The 15,211-nt window shown below is 41.6% G+C and overlaps 1 protein-coding gene across 1 annotated transcript; it reads left to right on the top strand.

Annotated features, from left to right (window-relative positions):
- Positions 1–63: 63 nt before the first annotated feature.
- snupn (snurportin 1) lies at positions 64–14,836 on the top strand. The gene is made up of 11 exons (XM_056416359.1): positions 64–728; positions 1,880–2,044; positions 3,440–3,629; positions 3,792–3,896; positions 9,266–9,362; positions 10,189–10,286; positions 10,449–10,526; positions 10,904–10,984; positions 11,085–11,399; positions 13,126–13,333; positions 13,506–14,836. Exons 2-10 carry the CDS (start codon positions 1,887–1,889, stop codon positions 13,288–13,290), a joined length of 1,287 nt encoding a protein of 428 aa, XP_056272334.1. The 5' UTR covers positions 64–728; positions 1,880–1,886; the 3' UTR covers positions 13,291–13,333; positions 13,506–14,836.
- Positions 14,837–15,211: the final 375 nt, after the last annotated feature.

Raw genomic sequence — 15,211 nt, 5'->3', positions numbered from 1 at the left:
TCCTATATATTCTTTGTGCAGGAGAAACCGGCTCAGCGTCGCCCCCAACAGGAGAGGCAGGGTATAGCCTCCGACACAGATTACGACATCAAAACAATAAATAACAACAAACCAAAAACTGTGCGATAACTTGAGACAATCATTTAAAAATGTCTATAAATATTAGAATGTACAATACAAATAGGGTAAACAAACAAATAACAGTACTTTAAAACACTTTTGCGCCTGCTATAATAGTATGCATTTAATATGCATTATATACACATATCTGAGGACTTCCATTTTATACAACTTTATACTTCTACTACAAGATTTCAGCAAGACATTCTACATTTTAGTAAACTACATTTATTTGACAGCGTCAATTAAATTTCTAAGATAATTGATAGAAACTATATAAATATACTAATGAATGATGATACATTGAAATAGGTTGAGCTCTACACACAAAGCGGAGTACTTTAAGCATATATTGATGCTTTAGTTCTTTAACTGAGGTACTATTTTAAATACTTCTACATGGGTAGTTATACACAGAAGTATATTTCCTGTTTTACTTGACGTTAAGTAAAAGATTAGAGAATTTCTTCCACTTTGTGAAGTACAAAAGTTTGCTCTGTAAATCTCCGGGTTAGTTTTCAGTATTTCAGTCGGCCAACCTTTAAGTCGCCGTTGGTGGGAAAGATGACAGCGTGACGTCACAGCAGCAGCCTCCCTGCATGTCCAAGGTATCTCCTGAGCTCATGATGCTTATAAACTGAGAAAATATACATCTGACGTTATTGTGTGCCCTACATTTATGCTGGTAAACATTTAAAGTAGTGACGTGATGCTCTAAAATGCGTATTCTGAAGGAACGGCCCGGTTAACTAGGAGCTTTAGCACGGTGCTAACTAGCTGCTAAAACTATGAACGTTAGCTACACGTAGCTAGCTTTTTGGAAGAAAAAAAAACACATTACATTTATGTATTTGGATTTAATGGAGTTACGTGTGCGGATGCTTCAGTAAAAACGTCCCGCTAAACGGACACAGCGTCACGTTGTGTTTGGAGCACATGCGGATAGCGTTAATTCAGCTTTTGTAACGTGTGTCGTAGCTTTGAAAGTAATCTTGACTTCACTCTGAAGCCACTGGTAGTTTAGATAATCTGGCCATTAACGTGTATATGGTCTTACTCTAGCTGTGTTACGTTACTGTCAGTAACAATGATGGCACCCTCATCAATTATATCAATTAGCCTATTTTGTTTAGGTGATTTGTGAAGCTTTTAGATGAGACATATATCAACATTATTGAAACTGTTTGCCACCAAAAACTCTTACAACTAGAATGGGCACTCGGTCGAGCGCATACCTTCGCATATCACAAGATTGGGCATTGAATTATGAACATGTTGGCATTAGTTGCATGCCAATTGGATAGAAATTGACCGTGCTATGGTAAAAAGAAGATGTTGACCTTTTCATGACCTTGTCCTTTGACCCGATCGATCCCAAAATCTAATCAAATGGTCCCCGGATAATAACCAATCATCCCACCAAATTTCATGCGATTCGGTTTAATACTTTTTGAGTTATGCGAGTAACACGCATACAAATAAATGAATAAATACACGGCGATCAAAACATAACCTTCGCATTGAAAATGGACACAATGCACCACAGACAAGAAACACATTATAATGAATAAATATCACCAGAAAATGCCTAGTGAAACATGATGGACGTCAGTTAAATCTAAATAAAACGCATCTAAAAGGTGTTCAGTCGCTCCCTGAATGAGCTTCTGAGGCCATTAAACAAGCAATCAACCACCTTTACACACAGTGTGAGCAGTTTCATTAATCTCTGGATATTTGATTGATTTTATTTCAACAGAGCCGCCATGGACGACCTGACCCGAGCCCTCTCGGCCAGCTTCGCTGTGTCCAAGGAGCCCAACAGCACCGCCGCCGCCCACCCCCGGCTGGCCCAGTACAAGAGCAAGTTCAGCGTGCTGGAGCAGAGCGAGCGGCGGCGGCGCTTCCTTGAACTGCAGAAAAGGTAAAATACCCTTTTATGTTTCAGTATTTGACCCCTGAGGTTTTAAATGTTACTTCACACAGGGTTCGTGCGGTCATGGAAAACCTGGAAAAGTCATGGAATTTTAAAATGATCAAAACTTAGATCATAACAGTTTTGAAAAAGTCATGGAAATGTGTTATAATCACGTGTTCATTTACGCCGCGTTTGAAATAAAAATAAATTTTTTTTTAAAGAAAGACGTTCAAAATGTAAGCCGCCTTACGCTCTCGATACGCAAGATTTTCTAAATTGTTCATGTTTATACCGAGATTTCAGTTTGGTCATGGAAATTTGCTTAAAAGTCATGGAAAAGTCATGGAAAAGTCATGGAAATCCATTGGTCAACATGTGTAAGAACCCTGTTCACAGCATGGAGTTTGTCCATAATATTTCTTCAACCTAGATTACATAAAGCACTGATTCGCCTACTCTAATTACTTCTAACGTTGCACCATGAACACTTTTTTAGCACCACTGCTACTAAATAATGCAGGACGATGCACCGGAAACCCTTTTCTCCATTCACTTCTGCTTTGTACTGTTCCAAGCTGCATCCTGAGGACCACAGTAACGGTCCTAAACACGCGAAACAGAAAGCACTTTAAAGATGGCTTCCTCCCATCGGGGTTCGTACGGTCATGGAAAACCTGGAAGAGTCATGGAATTTTAAAATGGTCATTTCCAGGCCTGGAAAAGTCATGGAAATTTGTTATATTCACATGTTTATTTCCGTCGAGTTTAAAATAATTCATATGTTTTTGAAAGGAAGACGCTCAAAAAAAATAAGCCAAGTCCAAACAGGTGGTTTTGCACATAAAGTATAATAGTTTGATTAAAAGAATAAACATTTATATAAGTGTTTCTAAGAATAAACATGTATACAAATGTTTATTCTTTTAATTAAACTATTGTCTCTCATTCACTGGTTTCATTTAAGGTATATTGTATGCTTTGTAATTACCTTCGCATTGAAAATGCGGAAGGTAATGTTATGATCGCTGTGTATTTATTTATTTATTTGTATGCGTGTTAATCGCATAACAAAAAAAGTTTTAAACCGAATCGCATGAAATTTGGTGGGATGATTGGTTATTATCCGAGGACCATTTGATTAGATTTTGGGATCGATCGGGTCAAAGGTCAAGGTCATGAAAAGGTCAAGATCTTCTTTTTACCATAGCACGGTCAATTTATATCCAATTGGCCTGCAGCTAATGCCAAAATGTTCATAATTCAATGCCCAATCTTGTGATATGCGAAGGTATGCGCTCTACCGAGTGCCCGTTCTAGTTCTCCTTGTTCGTTTCTTTTAATCGCGTGATCGAATGCCAGTCCTTGTGCACGGGTAAATCACACGGACGTTTTCATCTCCAGCAAAAGATTCAACTTCGTCAACCACGCTCGGCGTCTGGCCGACGGGGACTGGACGGGGGCAGACAGCGATGGAGAGGAGGACATGGAGAAGAAAGAGGAGGGGGAACGGGAGGAAGACGGCGACACGGAGGAGGAAGAAGAGGGCATGGAGATCGAGAGGAGGAAGCTGCCAAAACATTACGCCAACCAGGTGGGTGTCTTGATGTGACGTCCGTTGCAGTCTTCGTCTGGGCCAGCAGAGGGCGCGGCGGTTCCTCGAACGACAGCCCAACAAGTTCGTTGAACTTCTTTCATTCCTCGACTCTGAACACGGTGTTGATGAAGATGAAATGCTGCTCGTCTTCCTCCTCAGCTCATGCTGTCAGAGTGGCTGGTGGACGTGCCGCCAGAACTGGACACTGATTGGGTGATGGTGGTCTGTCCTGTGGGGAAAAGATCTCTCATCGTCGCCTCCAAGGTAAGAACTGCCCTTTTCTGTTTTACTGGCTACCTGGATTATTATGTTTTGATCGCTGTGTATTTATTTGTGTGTGTGTGTGTGTGTGTGTGTGTGTTTGTGTGTTATTCGCATAAGTCAAAAAGTATTAAACCGAATCGCATGAAATTTGGTGGGATGATTGGTTATTATCCGGGGACCATTTGATTTGATTTTGGGATTGTTCGAGTCAAAGGTCAAGGTCATGAAAAGGTCAAAATCTTCTTTTTACCATAGCGCGGTCAATTTGTATCCAATTGGCATGCAACTAATGCCAAAATGTTCACATGCCATCAAGCTCCCCACACTCTTATGCCAAGTACCAAAAAAGTGGCTGCGGCGAAGGTATGCGCTCTCCCGAGTGCCCGTTCTAATTATTATTTATTTTTTATTCAGCAAAGAAAAATATGATTATTTGAAGGCACAACATTGATAATTATCCAGTTGATAATAATCATTACAAAATCCAGATCCTATATAGTAGATTTGACCTTAAAATCATAAATGTGTCACATGACTACAAGAATATGATGCAAAAAGAAGTGTTAAGAAAATATAAAATGAGAAGTACCAGAAGCACGTTGTGTCCCACACACACACACACACACAAGCGACAGCTATTTTTTGCAATGACATCACTGTGTTGCACTGTTCATTTGGAAACACGCGCTCACGGAAACGTTAAAGATGTCGTTGAACTCCAAAACCGGAACAAAAATATGGATCATCAGAAAAGCTGAAGTTGATACCGCAGTGAAACTATTCGGTATCGGAGCTGGACGACGATTATACAGCTTTCTGAAATATTTGTGCCGTAATTTCTTTAAACTTTGCACTCTCGGCCTGCTCTGCAGCGTTCCTCACATCTCCCCGTCAAGCCAACAGCGATAGGATTATTTTTGATTTGAGCATTTAGTCGATGAAATGTCAATAAACAAAATGCAATTCACTGTTTCTCCAATAAGCTTCTTTTGTCCGACTAACAGTATAAAACGTGAGATATTGAATTAAGATTCATATATGACGAAGAAAAGCAGCTTTTGGAAGCGGCTCACTGGTTTTAAGACTGCTGCCATGTTGCGCCCCCCCCCCCCCAGCACGCATTCTTACAATCTCACAGTAAAACTAGAACGGGCACTCGGTAGAGCGCATACCTTCGCATATCACAAGATTGGGCATTGAATTATGAACATCTTGGCATTAGTTGCATGCCAATTGGATACAAATTGACCGCGCTATGGTAAAAAGAAGATGTTGACCTGTTCATGACCTTGACCTTTGACCCGATTGATCCCAAAATCTAATCAAATGGTCCCCGGATAATAACCAATCATCCCACCAAATGTTATGCCATTCGGTTTAATACTTTTTTACTTATGCGAATAACACGCACGCATACAAATACACGGCGATCAACACATTACCTCCGCATTTTCAATGCGGAGGTAACTAGAATGGGCACTCGGTAGAGCGCATACCTTCGCATATCACAAGATTGGGCATTGAATTATGAACATTTTGGCATTAGTTGCATGCCAATTGGACAAAAATGTATCGTGCTATGGTAAAAAAAAAGAGTATGACCTTGACCTTTGACCCGATTGATCCCAAAATCTAATCAAATGGTCCCCGGATAATAACCAATCATCCCACCAAATTCCATGTGATTCAAGAAGATTTGACCTGTTCATGACCTTTGACCTTTGACCCGATCGATCCCACAATCTAATCAACTGGTCCCCGGATAATAAACAATCATCCCACCAAATTTCATGCGATTCGGTTCAATACTTTTTGAGTTCTGCGAAAGATTTTGACCTGTTCATGACCCTTGACCTTTGACCCGATCGATCCCAAAATCTAATCAACTGGTCCCCGGATAATAAACAATCATCCCACCAAATTGCATGCGATTCGGTTCAATACTTTTTGAGTTTTGCGAATAACACGCATACAAATAAATAAATAAATACACGGCGATCAAAACATAACCTTCCGGCATTTTCAATGCGAAGGTAATAATTCTTATGAATATGGAGATCATGTCTTCAGCCAAAATGCGTGGCGACAGTTGAATTTGTACAGTTTCCTTTCCAGTAAAGAAGTTGAAGCTACCATGTAATATTGTTTGCCGTCTTGAGGTTGTTGCGCAATCATTAACTCGGTGGCCGTTGTTCAAGAGACGATTAATCTAATTCCCCGATTGCGATCTGAAGGTTTTATCTCGCAGTCACAGCTGTAGCTCCGATAGTCTCGAGGAAGAAGAAGAAGTCTCAATGTTTTCTTTCTTTGCCGAGTGTGTGGGAGAACGCTTCGACTTCCTTTTGAAACAATTGAGTTGGAGCCAGGGTGACACTGAGAAAACTGTCGAACCAACTGCTTCCCACCACCACCCCTCCATCAAGATTTCTTCTACAGCTGTTTTCAAAATCATCACAACATAAACTTGAACGGGCACTGGGTAGAGCGCATACCTTGGCATATCACAAGATTGGGCATTGCATTATGAACATGTTGGCATTAGTTGCATGCCAATTGGATAAAAATTGACCGTGCTATGGTAAAAAGAAGATTTTGACCTTTTCTTGACCTTGACCTTTCACCCGATTGATCCCAAAATCTAATCAAATGGTCCCCGGATAATAACCAATCATCCCACCAAATTTCATGCGATTCGGTTTAATACTTTTTGAGTTATGCGAGTAACACGCATACAAATAAATAAATACACGGCGATCAAAACATAACCTTCTGCATTTTCAATGCTAAGGTAATGATATGATAATAATAGGAACTTTTGGGGGTTTTCCAGCTCACCTTTTACCACGTTGCATGTGTTCTTCCCGCGGAAGTGTCGGACGTTAAACTCGCGCTTCGTTTACCTCCCTATTGTTTTCTTTTTGTGGTTTACGAGTAACAAAAAAGGCTTGAAAATGCTAACCGCCGTTAGCTTCCTGGTAGCTCTGGACATGCCCGTCTAGCCCCACCGGCCCCAGACTGCAGGGCTCCTCTCGCTACACGAGCGTCACGCCACACACACCCTGGGATGCAGCCATCTGTGTCATCTCGGTGACGAGCTCTCGCTAGTATTTAACAATAATCTGCGGTTACCCAGCGTGACACTTTTTTTTTCCGTCTTTAAAGTTCCGGCGCTGCTCTGTGGGAAGTCAATACTTTTGAAATATCCACCTACATGATCGTATATTTCATTTTTATTTCATTTTTTCTTGATATAAATATGAAAAAGAAAGGATGTGCACTCTACACATCGATGCACAGGCATATAATCATACAAAATAAAGTCTAAATAAAATAATAAAAATAAGGGTAAACATGCCAATACCTACACACACACATATATATATGTACACTACCGTTCAAAAGTTTGGGGTCATCCAGACAATTCCGTGTCTTCCATGAAAACTCACTTTTATTTATCAAATGAATTGAAAATTGAATAGAAAATATAGTCAAGACATTGACAAGGTTAGAAATAATGATTAATATTTGAAGTATTCATTTTGTTCTTCAAACTTCAAGCTCAAAGGAAGGCCAGTTGTATAGCTTATATCACCAGCATAACTGTTTTCAGCTGTGCTAACATAATTGCACAAGGGTTTTCTAATCAGACATTAGTCTTCTAAGGCAATTAGCAAACACAATGTACCATTAGAACACTGGAGTGATAGTTGATGGAAATGGGCCTCTATACACCTCTGGAGATATTTCATTAGAAACCAGACGTTTCCACCTAGAATAGTCATTTACCACATTAACAATGTATAGTGTGTATTTTTGATTAATGTTATCTTTATTGAAAAAACAGTGCTTTTCTTTGAAAAATAAAGACATTTCTAAGTGACCCCAAACTTTTGAATGGTAGTGTATATATTTATATTAGGGCTGTGAAACGATTACAATTTTTAATCGGATTAATCACAGGTTTTTGTGGATTAATCATGATTAATCACATATTACCGATATTCTCGGTATATTTTGTGAGAACATAGAGATTTATGACAAAAGACGGATATATACATTTATACATTCTTCTATACAATGGTGCTGCAACTCAGCAGTTATTTAGCAGTTTTCTTCCATATGGAACATTAATACATCTTCATCCTAAACAGAATGTTTAACCCTCCTGTTACCTTTCGGGTCAATTTGACCCCATTCAATGTTTAATGTCGGTGTTCTTTGGGGTCAATTTGACCCCAGGCTGTTTTTCACTGTGTCAAACATATCAGAAATATCAACTTTTTATTTATTTAAAGGGCTATTTAGGTAGTCAACAAACAAACATAAAGTACCTCACACTTAAACTTGGGAAGCAATATTAATTCTAATAATTTTGTGGAGGTTTTAATTGCTGGGGTCAAATTGACCCCGAGGGTAAAATATGTAAGTAAATGTAAAGGTAACAGGAGGGTTAAACAGAGCATGTTTCTCTTGTTTGTCAACCATTAACTCCACCATGATACAATCTAAAGGTGGACAGATTGACAAGTGACTTTTCTTTTGCTCGGTCCCGATGCGCGCACGGAGCTCTGTGGCGAGCCAGACGGAGATCGATAAGTGTTAACGCAACGCGAAGAGACAGAAATGACATGCTGCTGTGGAGATACGATCAACAACAGACGTTTAGTTTAATAAAAGAACAAAGACGTGCGATAGAGAACATGTCAGGGGGCGGGCCAATCTCTTTAATGTCATGCGATCTACCGACACTACGCCGCGATCGACTGGCAGGTCGCGATCGACGTGTTGAGACCCTGATCTACAGGAAGTAAAAGTCGTAACAAGGTTTCCGGAGGTGAACCTGCGGAAGGATCATTACCGATGAACAGACCGTCTGCATGAGAGCGGACAGAGTTCAGATTGAAGTGGTGTATTGGAAGCTCATTCTGCAAGTGACTTTTTTTTCGTCCCGACGACCAACAACAGACGGATTGGAAGCTCATTCTGCGCATGCGTTAAATGCGTTTAAAAAAAACAACTAGTTAAACCTGTAATTGGATTAACTGAGTTAACGTGTTATTTTTCACAGCACTAATTTATATATATAGCACAATCAAATATACCCTCATTTAAACATACACACATACATATGGTGGGTTCCCCCTCACATCTCCAGATATTCTCCAAGAAAATGTATTATATTTTATACATTTACATATATTGTTGGGTTTAATGCCGAGGATAAGATAATTTTTTTTCTTTAGCACCCTGTATTCTGATTATTGAATATTCCATGTTCACATCGATATCGCTCGCTATGATGGTATAAGTCTAATCATCTAATAAGTGAATATCCTCATCAGATATTTGGCGTTTCTTGCCCCCTGTAGGGCTCCACCGCGGCGTACACCAAGAGCGGCTACTGCGTGAACCGCTTCCCCTCCCTGCTGCCCGGGGGGAACCGACACAACTCGGCCATGGGAAAAGGTAGGCGGGCCTGTTGTTGTTGTTGTTTACCTTACACTCAAGGCCTTTTTCAAGCTGAGGGGGAGGCCACAGATTTTCCACAGGTATGACAGAATTTAGGGTAAATGTGTATAAATGATAATAAAATATGGAGACTGTCTCCATTTGATCGAAAAGGAGATTTTAGTGAAGATGTTTTTTACACTCTTAAAGCTACTGAAGGGAAAACTGCTCAATTAGGACTAAAACACCTCGTGAAAAGTTCTATTGTTGGTCATTCAATGTTTTTTTTAATGTCTTTTGGGAAAATCTTAGAAAACCTCAGTGATTTGGACAACAATATGAGGTTTTGTTGCCTTTTTTATTCAGTAAATAAAGAGTTGAGATTATAAGGGATCATAAATATCTATTGGTGTGTACAGGGTTTGTACGGCCATGGAAAACCTGGAAAAGTCCTCCAATTTAAAGATGGTTATTTCCAGGCCTGGAAAAGTCCTTTAAAAATTTTTTTTTACAAATTGTAAAAGTCATGGAAAATGTTTTATATTCATATGTTAATTCACGCAGTTTGATTAAAAGAGGAAATATCTATGTAAATATCAGGGTTCGTACGGTCATGGAAAACCTGGAAAAGTCATGGAAAAGTCATGGAAATCCATTGGTCAACATGTGTAAGAACCCTGAAATATGTATTCTTTTAATCAAAGTATTGTCTCTTACGGGACACTCACTGAGATTTCACAAAATGTTAGGTCATGGAAATTTGGTTTTAACGTCCTGGAAATCCATTATTCCCCATGTGTATGAGCCCGGTTCTATCTTGGTGTGTTCTGTGTTCCCTGTGCAGACTACACCATCCTGGACTGCATTTACAGCGAGGTGGACAGGACGTACTACATCCTGGATGTCATGTGCTGGAGAGGCCACCCGGTCTACGACTGCCCGGTAAGACCGGCGTCCGTTCCTCCAGCAAGGAGTCTGGGCCACAGATGTGCTTCTTTTTTTTTTGGGGCCTCATTTCCCGTCTTATTGGCTCGGTATGTGAAAATAAGCTGCTTTTTTTTCTTCTCGTCTGGTCTGTCGACCGTATTTGTTTCTCATCAACAGACCGAGTTCCGGTTCTTCTGGCTCCAGTCCAAAGTCCAGGAGACGGACGACCTATCGGAGATCGCCAAGCGCAACCCCGTGAGTAGCGGGAACCGAGCCGCTTCGCATCTACGCCCCATTTCCTCCTTTTCGAGATCCTGGAACTCTGGATTCCATCTTGTTGTGCTTCACGCCGCGCTGCATATACAAACTTAAACCTTGAGACAAAGGAAAATAAAGGGGCAAACGTCCGTTCCCATCTCTGCTACTAATTGAACGCGATGCCAGACGATTACGGGGGCTTTGAGGAAGCCCGGTGAACTTTAGAGTTCCCCGTCTTAGCGGGAGCTTAATCGGGGCTTTAGTCTTTTTTGAAGAGTAAACTCACCGTTGGAAAGCAATTTCTCACGTTTGACAAGAGGACAAACTGTTTGGACCTCACGACGCGGCGCTCTGGTTCTTGTTTGGTCCAACAGTTCCGGTTTGTGAGCCTCCAAAGCGTCGCCTGCACAGCGGAGCCCATCCAGAACGCCCTGGCGGCCGAGTACAGCTACGGCGTAAGAGAAGTCTTCTTCTCGTCTTGTCGTTTTTTATTTGATTTATTTTTGTCGGGTTTTTTGATTGGTTTCATTCTGCGTTTTCTTCCGGGGGCCGCAGGTGGACGGTCTGCTCTTCTACCACCGGCAGACCCACTACACCCCGGGCAGCACCCCTCTGGTGGGCTGGCTCCGCCCCTACATGGTGACCGACATCCTGGGCATCGAGGTGCCCGCGGGACCCCTCACCGCCAAGCCCGAGTACGCCGGCCAGCAGCTGCAGCAGATCCTGGAACACAAGAAGACGTCGAGCGAAGTGCGCCCGGCCAACAGCGGCGGCGGCTACGAGCTGGAGTACCTGTCCACGCCGTACCGGGGCGGCGGGGACCCGCTGACCTTCCTGAATCAAAAGCCCATAAGGGAAGCCACCATGGAGGTTTGAGCGCGAGGTCCTCATGCGGCTTTTTTTGGGTGGCAGATCTGACCAATTGCAAAGCGTGGCCGATTCTAATCCGGCACCGCTCGGGACGCCCTCGGAGCGCAGATTAGCAGAGCGACGCCTCGTCTGCGTTGTCTTTAAACTCCCGCCGGTCACATCGCGGACGAGAGGTTTCTGATGCGAGTGCAGCGGTAAATGTTGTGAAGTGTTGTTTTGCCACAATGCGCTTAAAACGAATAATGCATGAGAAAATGTTCCACTTGTCTCGGTAGATTACATCTATCATGGTTGCATACCCGCCAAAATAAAATACAAAAAGGGGAGTGGCGCTCTGTAAATTGCGATCGATGACGAACGGCAGCAGTGACGTAGACTGTTACGATTAAATGTTACATTTACAAATTGTTTTTCGATATTGTTTTTAACATGTTTCTAAATAAATGTTTTTTTTATTAACCTACGCCGCTTTTATTTGTTTTTAAGGTCTATTTCTGAATCGGATTATTACCCGAGGAGAACATTTTTAATATTTGATTTCTTTTTTTCCTGATACTTCAAATAGTGTTGAAATTGCAAAAATATTTCTTTTAAATTATATTGGAATTAAAAGTATGAAACCAATTTTTCAGGGAATTAAAATGTGAATAGTGGTTCTGCGATAAAGCAACGACAACAAAATAAGATCAGGAAAAACTTTTATATGAATATCATTCTCATAATTTATTCATCACGAAAGTGGAAATCCTTTTAAACTGATTTCTCAAAACCCTCTGCACACACACACACACACACACACACACACACACACACCCCTCTCAGTCGCTGGTGTTCCAGGATGACGGCGAGGCGTGACTCATGCAGCCGTGAAGGAGCATCTCTTTCCCCGCCGCGCTGAGCTCACCGCCGTTTGCGTAACCGAAGGGCTGGGCGGACATTGTCGACAGGACCAGACGGGAGAGAGAGAGAGAGAGAGAGAGAGAGTGGCGTGTCCGTCGACGCGTGCCAACACATGAAGATCGTCGCCGCGGGTTACCACATCTGGGCTGGTTCTGAGTAGTTTAGGGAGAGCCAACCGGATATTCCTCTTCCTGAACACGCTTCATTCCACATGTGAACATGTTTTACTCCACATGTGAACACGCTTCACTTCACATGTGAACACGCTTCATTCCACATGTGAACATGCTTCACTCCACATGTGAACATGCTTCACTCCACATGTGAACATGCTTCACTCCACATGTGAACATGCTTCATTCCACATGTGAACATGCTTCACTCCACATGTGAACATGCTTCATTCCACATGTGAACACGCTTCATTCCACATGTGAACACACTTCACTCCACATGTGAACACGCTTCATTCCACATGTGAACATGCTTCTCTCCACATGCGAACACGCTTCACTCCACATGTGAACAAGCTTCATTCCACATGTGAACACGCTTCACTCCACATGTGAACACGCTTCATTCCACATGTGAACACACTTCACTCCACATGTGAACACGCTTCATTCCACATGTGAACACGCTTCACTCCACATGTGAACATGTTTTACTCCACATGTGAACACGCTTCTCTCCACATGTGAACACGCTTCACTCCACATGTGAACACGCTTCACTAGACACTGCAGCTAAAATATAAATTGTCATTTTTTTCACGCTGGAAGAAAATAAATCTTTTTCTCTTTTTCTTGCTCTTTCGTCGTTGCAGCTCGACACGGAACATCAGCAGGTGAAGACGCCGCCTCCACCGGCCCTCTTGGGACTCATTGTGACTCATTCTGGGAAACGTAGGAGGAGAAGAAGAAGAAGAGGAGGAAGAAGAGGGAGGCGCACAATTCTGCCGAAGGGAACTCTCGTTCAACCACTGTTGTAATATCTGATCCCCGACTCCTGGAGAGATTCATCACTGATCTCATGTATGTAACGGTGGCAGCTTTTAGATTTCACACTCAATAAAGGACGTATGTCATAAAGGGTTCAAAGTATGTTGACTCCCTCCAGACTTTTAGTATCTCAACAAAATGCTTGACAAGCACATTTCATCGACTACCGGCTGATATTTTTTTCTTTTGTCCTTTTCACATTCAGTCACCACGAAGCCGAGAGGGATGTGGTTACTGCGAGAATCCAGCTATTAGTCAGCAGCGCCGATCACTTTCCAGGAACTGAGCACCTGTCGGTCTGCAGTTACACTCTGCAGCTCTCACACACACACACACACACGATGCTAGTTCCTTGAGGCCTCTGATCTCTATAAAAAGGTGAAATTGTGTTTCTCCTGCGACTCTCCAGACGTGTGTTACGCGGCCGACCGGCTCCTCTAAAGTTCACAGCTTTAACAATGTATTTAGTTTTATGAATTGTCTTAATCGGTGGCATCTTGGCAAGGTGGCAAATAAGAGCGCTTCCCGAAATGTAGACCGGTGACCTTTTGACAGTTTGGTGATATTTTTGGGATGAATATAATCTTCTCAAATGCTGCCGCAAAATCATTTTAACTTACTTTTAAATTTTTGAGAGAAATAAATAAAAATGTAAACATCTTTACTCTTAAAATAAAATAAAAAAACTGAATAAAAGGTTATGTGTAATATCGGTCGATGTGGGACTGCAGGATGTAAACTCTTTATTAAGAAGCATTAAAACTCACATTCTCAAACACAAGACTGAGACCTTGACCTCCACAGGAGCCGTGGCCCCGTCCCACAATGCTCACCCAGGATATTTGTGATTATTCTTTTTTTTTTTTACATCTCAATGTGATTTTCATGCAGCCTTGGCATAAATATGAGTCATTTTGGACTTATTAAAGACGCCTTTCACACACTCGCCGTAAACAGATGTTGCGGGGACGCCGAAAAACTGCGTCTCCCTCTCTTTTTAAACTTTTACCAACCAGCACAGTGAGTTAAATTAAATCCGGCCTTCATCTGGTGTGTGTGTGTGTGTGTGGGTGGGTGGACATAACGTGGGCATTGCTCAGCCAATCACATGCTCCCAAATGACATGATGTCAGCTAGTTTTGACAGGAAGTCTATTGTTGTCCACTCCCTCGCCGGACTTTCTCACGCCTTATTATTTACAGTTCGACCTATTGTGGGATCTATTTTTTTTTTGTGTGTGGAAAGAAAATACAAGCGACATGTGAATGTACAGACAACCTCCGACCTCTTGCAAGAACGCCCGGAAGTCGGAAACACTTTTCCTTATTTAACTGTAACAAGATGACGAGAAGGTTAACACGGCATCGAGGAATCTTACCAAACTTCACACACACACACACACTCCCTGTTGGGGTCATATTACAGTGACGTTATCATACAGTTGTGTATTTCCTGCTTCCTACGTGTCATATGATGGAGCCTCGAGGATGCATGAGTCCAGTCCCACTCAATTAAATTGATATTCTTGCAACTAACTATCGTGGAAAGATCCTGCTCCTATTATTAGTTATTTCCTCTCACTTTATTTCAAGTATTAATAGTGTGCAGCGATAATTTGGAGTGTTTTTTTTGCGCTGAACACTTATAGCTAATATGCAGAAAAGAAGTGTATATTTTTAAGTACATACTAGACTATATAGTGGCTGAAAAAGCAGTCAAAGACATGAAATGCATTTATTTCCACTTTCAAAGCTTAACCCATTCTCTGAATATAAGTGTTGAATATGTGAATAAGTAAATATTTTAATTTTCCAAACGAATTTAACTGCTTTTTTTCTTTTAAATATATCAAAAAGTCCAGTCTCGCTGGATCCCTCAAGTTTCTGCATCCCACTTTGTGGAAGTTGCGTA

Source organism: Pseudoliparis swirei, chromosome 6, assembly GCF_029220125.1.
Source record: "Pseudoliparis swirei isolate HS2019 ecotype Mariana Trench chromosome 6, NWPU_hadal_v1, whole genome shotgun sequence".
NCBI classification, from domain to species: domain Eukaryota; kingdom Metazoa; phylum Chordata; class Actinopteri; order Perciformes; family Liparidae; genus Pseudoliparis; species Pseudoliparis swirei.
This window is presented reverse-complemented; position numbering and strand designations above follow the sequence as displayed.

Excerpts from the sequence above, each read along its gene's own strand:
- snupn (XM_056416359.1), top strand. The coding sequence starts at position 1,887 with ATGGACGACCTGACCCGAGCCCTCTCGGCCAGCTTCGCTGTGTCCAAG. Across the intron at positions 3,897-9,265 it reads CTCTCATCGTCGCCTCCAAG|GGCTCCACCGCGGCGTACAC; the intron begins GTAAGAACTGCC and ends TGCCCCCTGTAG. Across the intron at positions 11,400-13,125 it reads TAAGGGAAGCCACCATGGAG|CTCGACACGGAACATCAGCA; the intron begins GTTTGAGCGCGA and ends TCGTCGTTGCAG.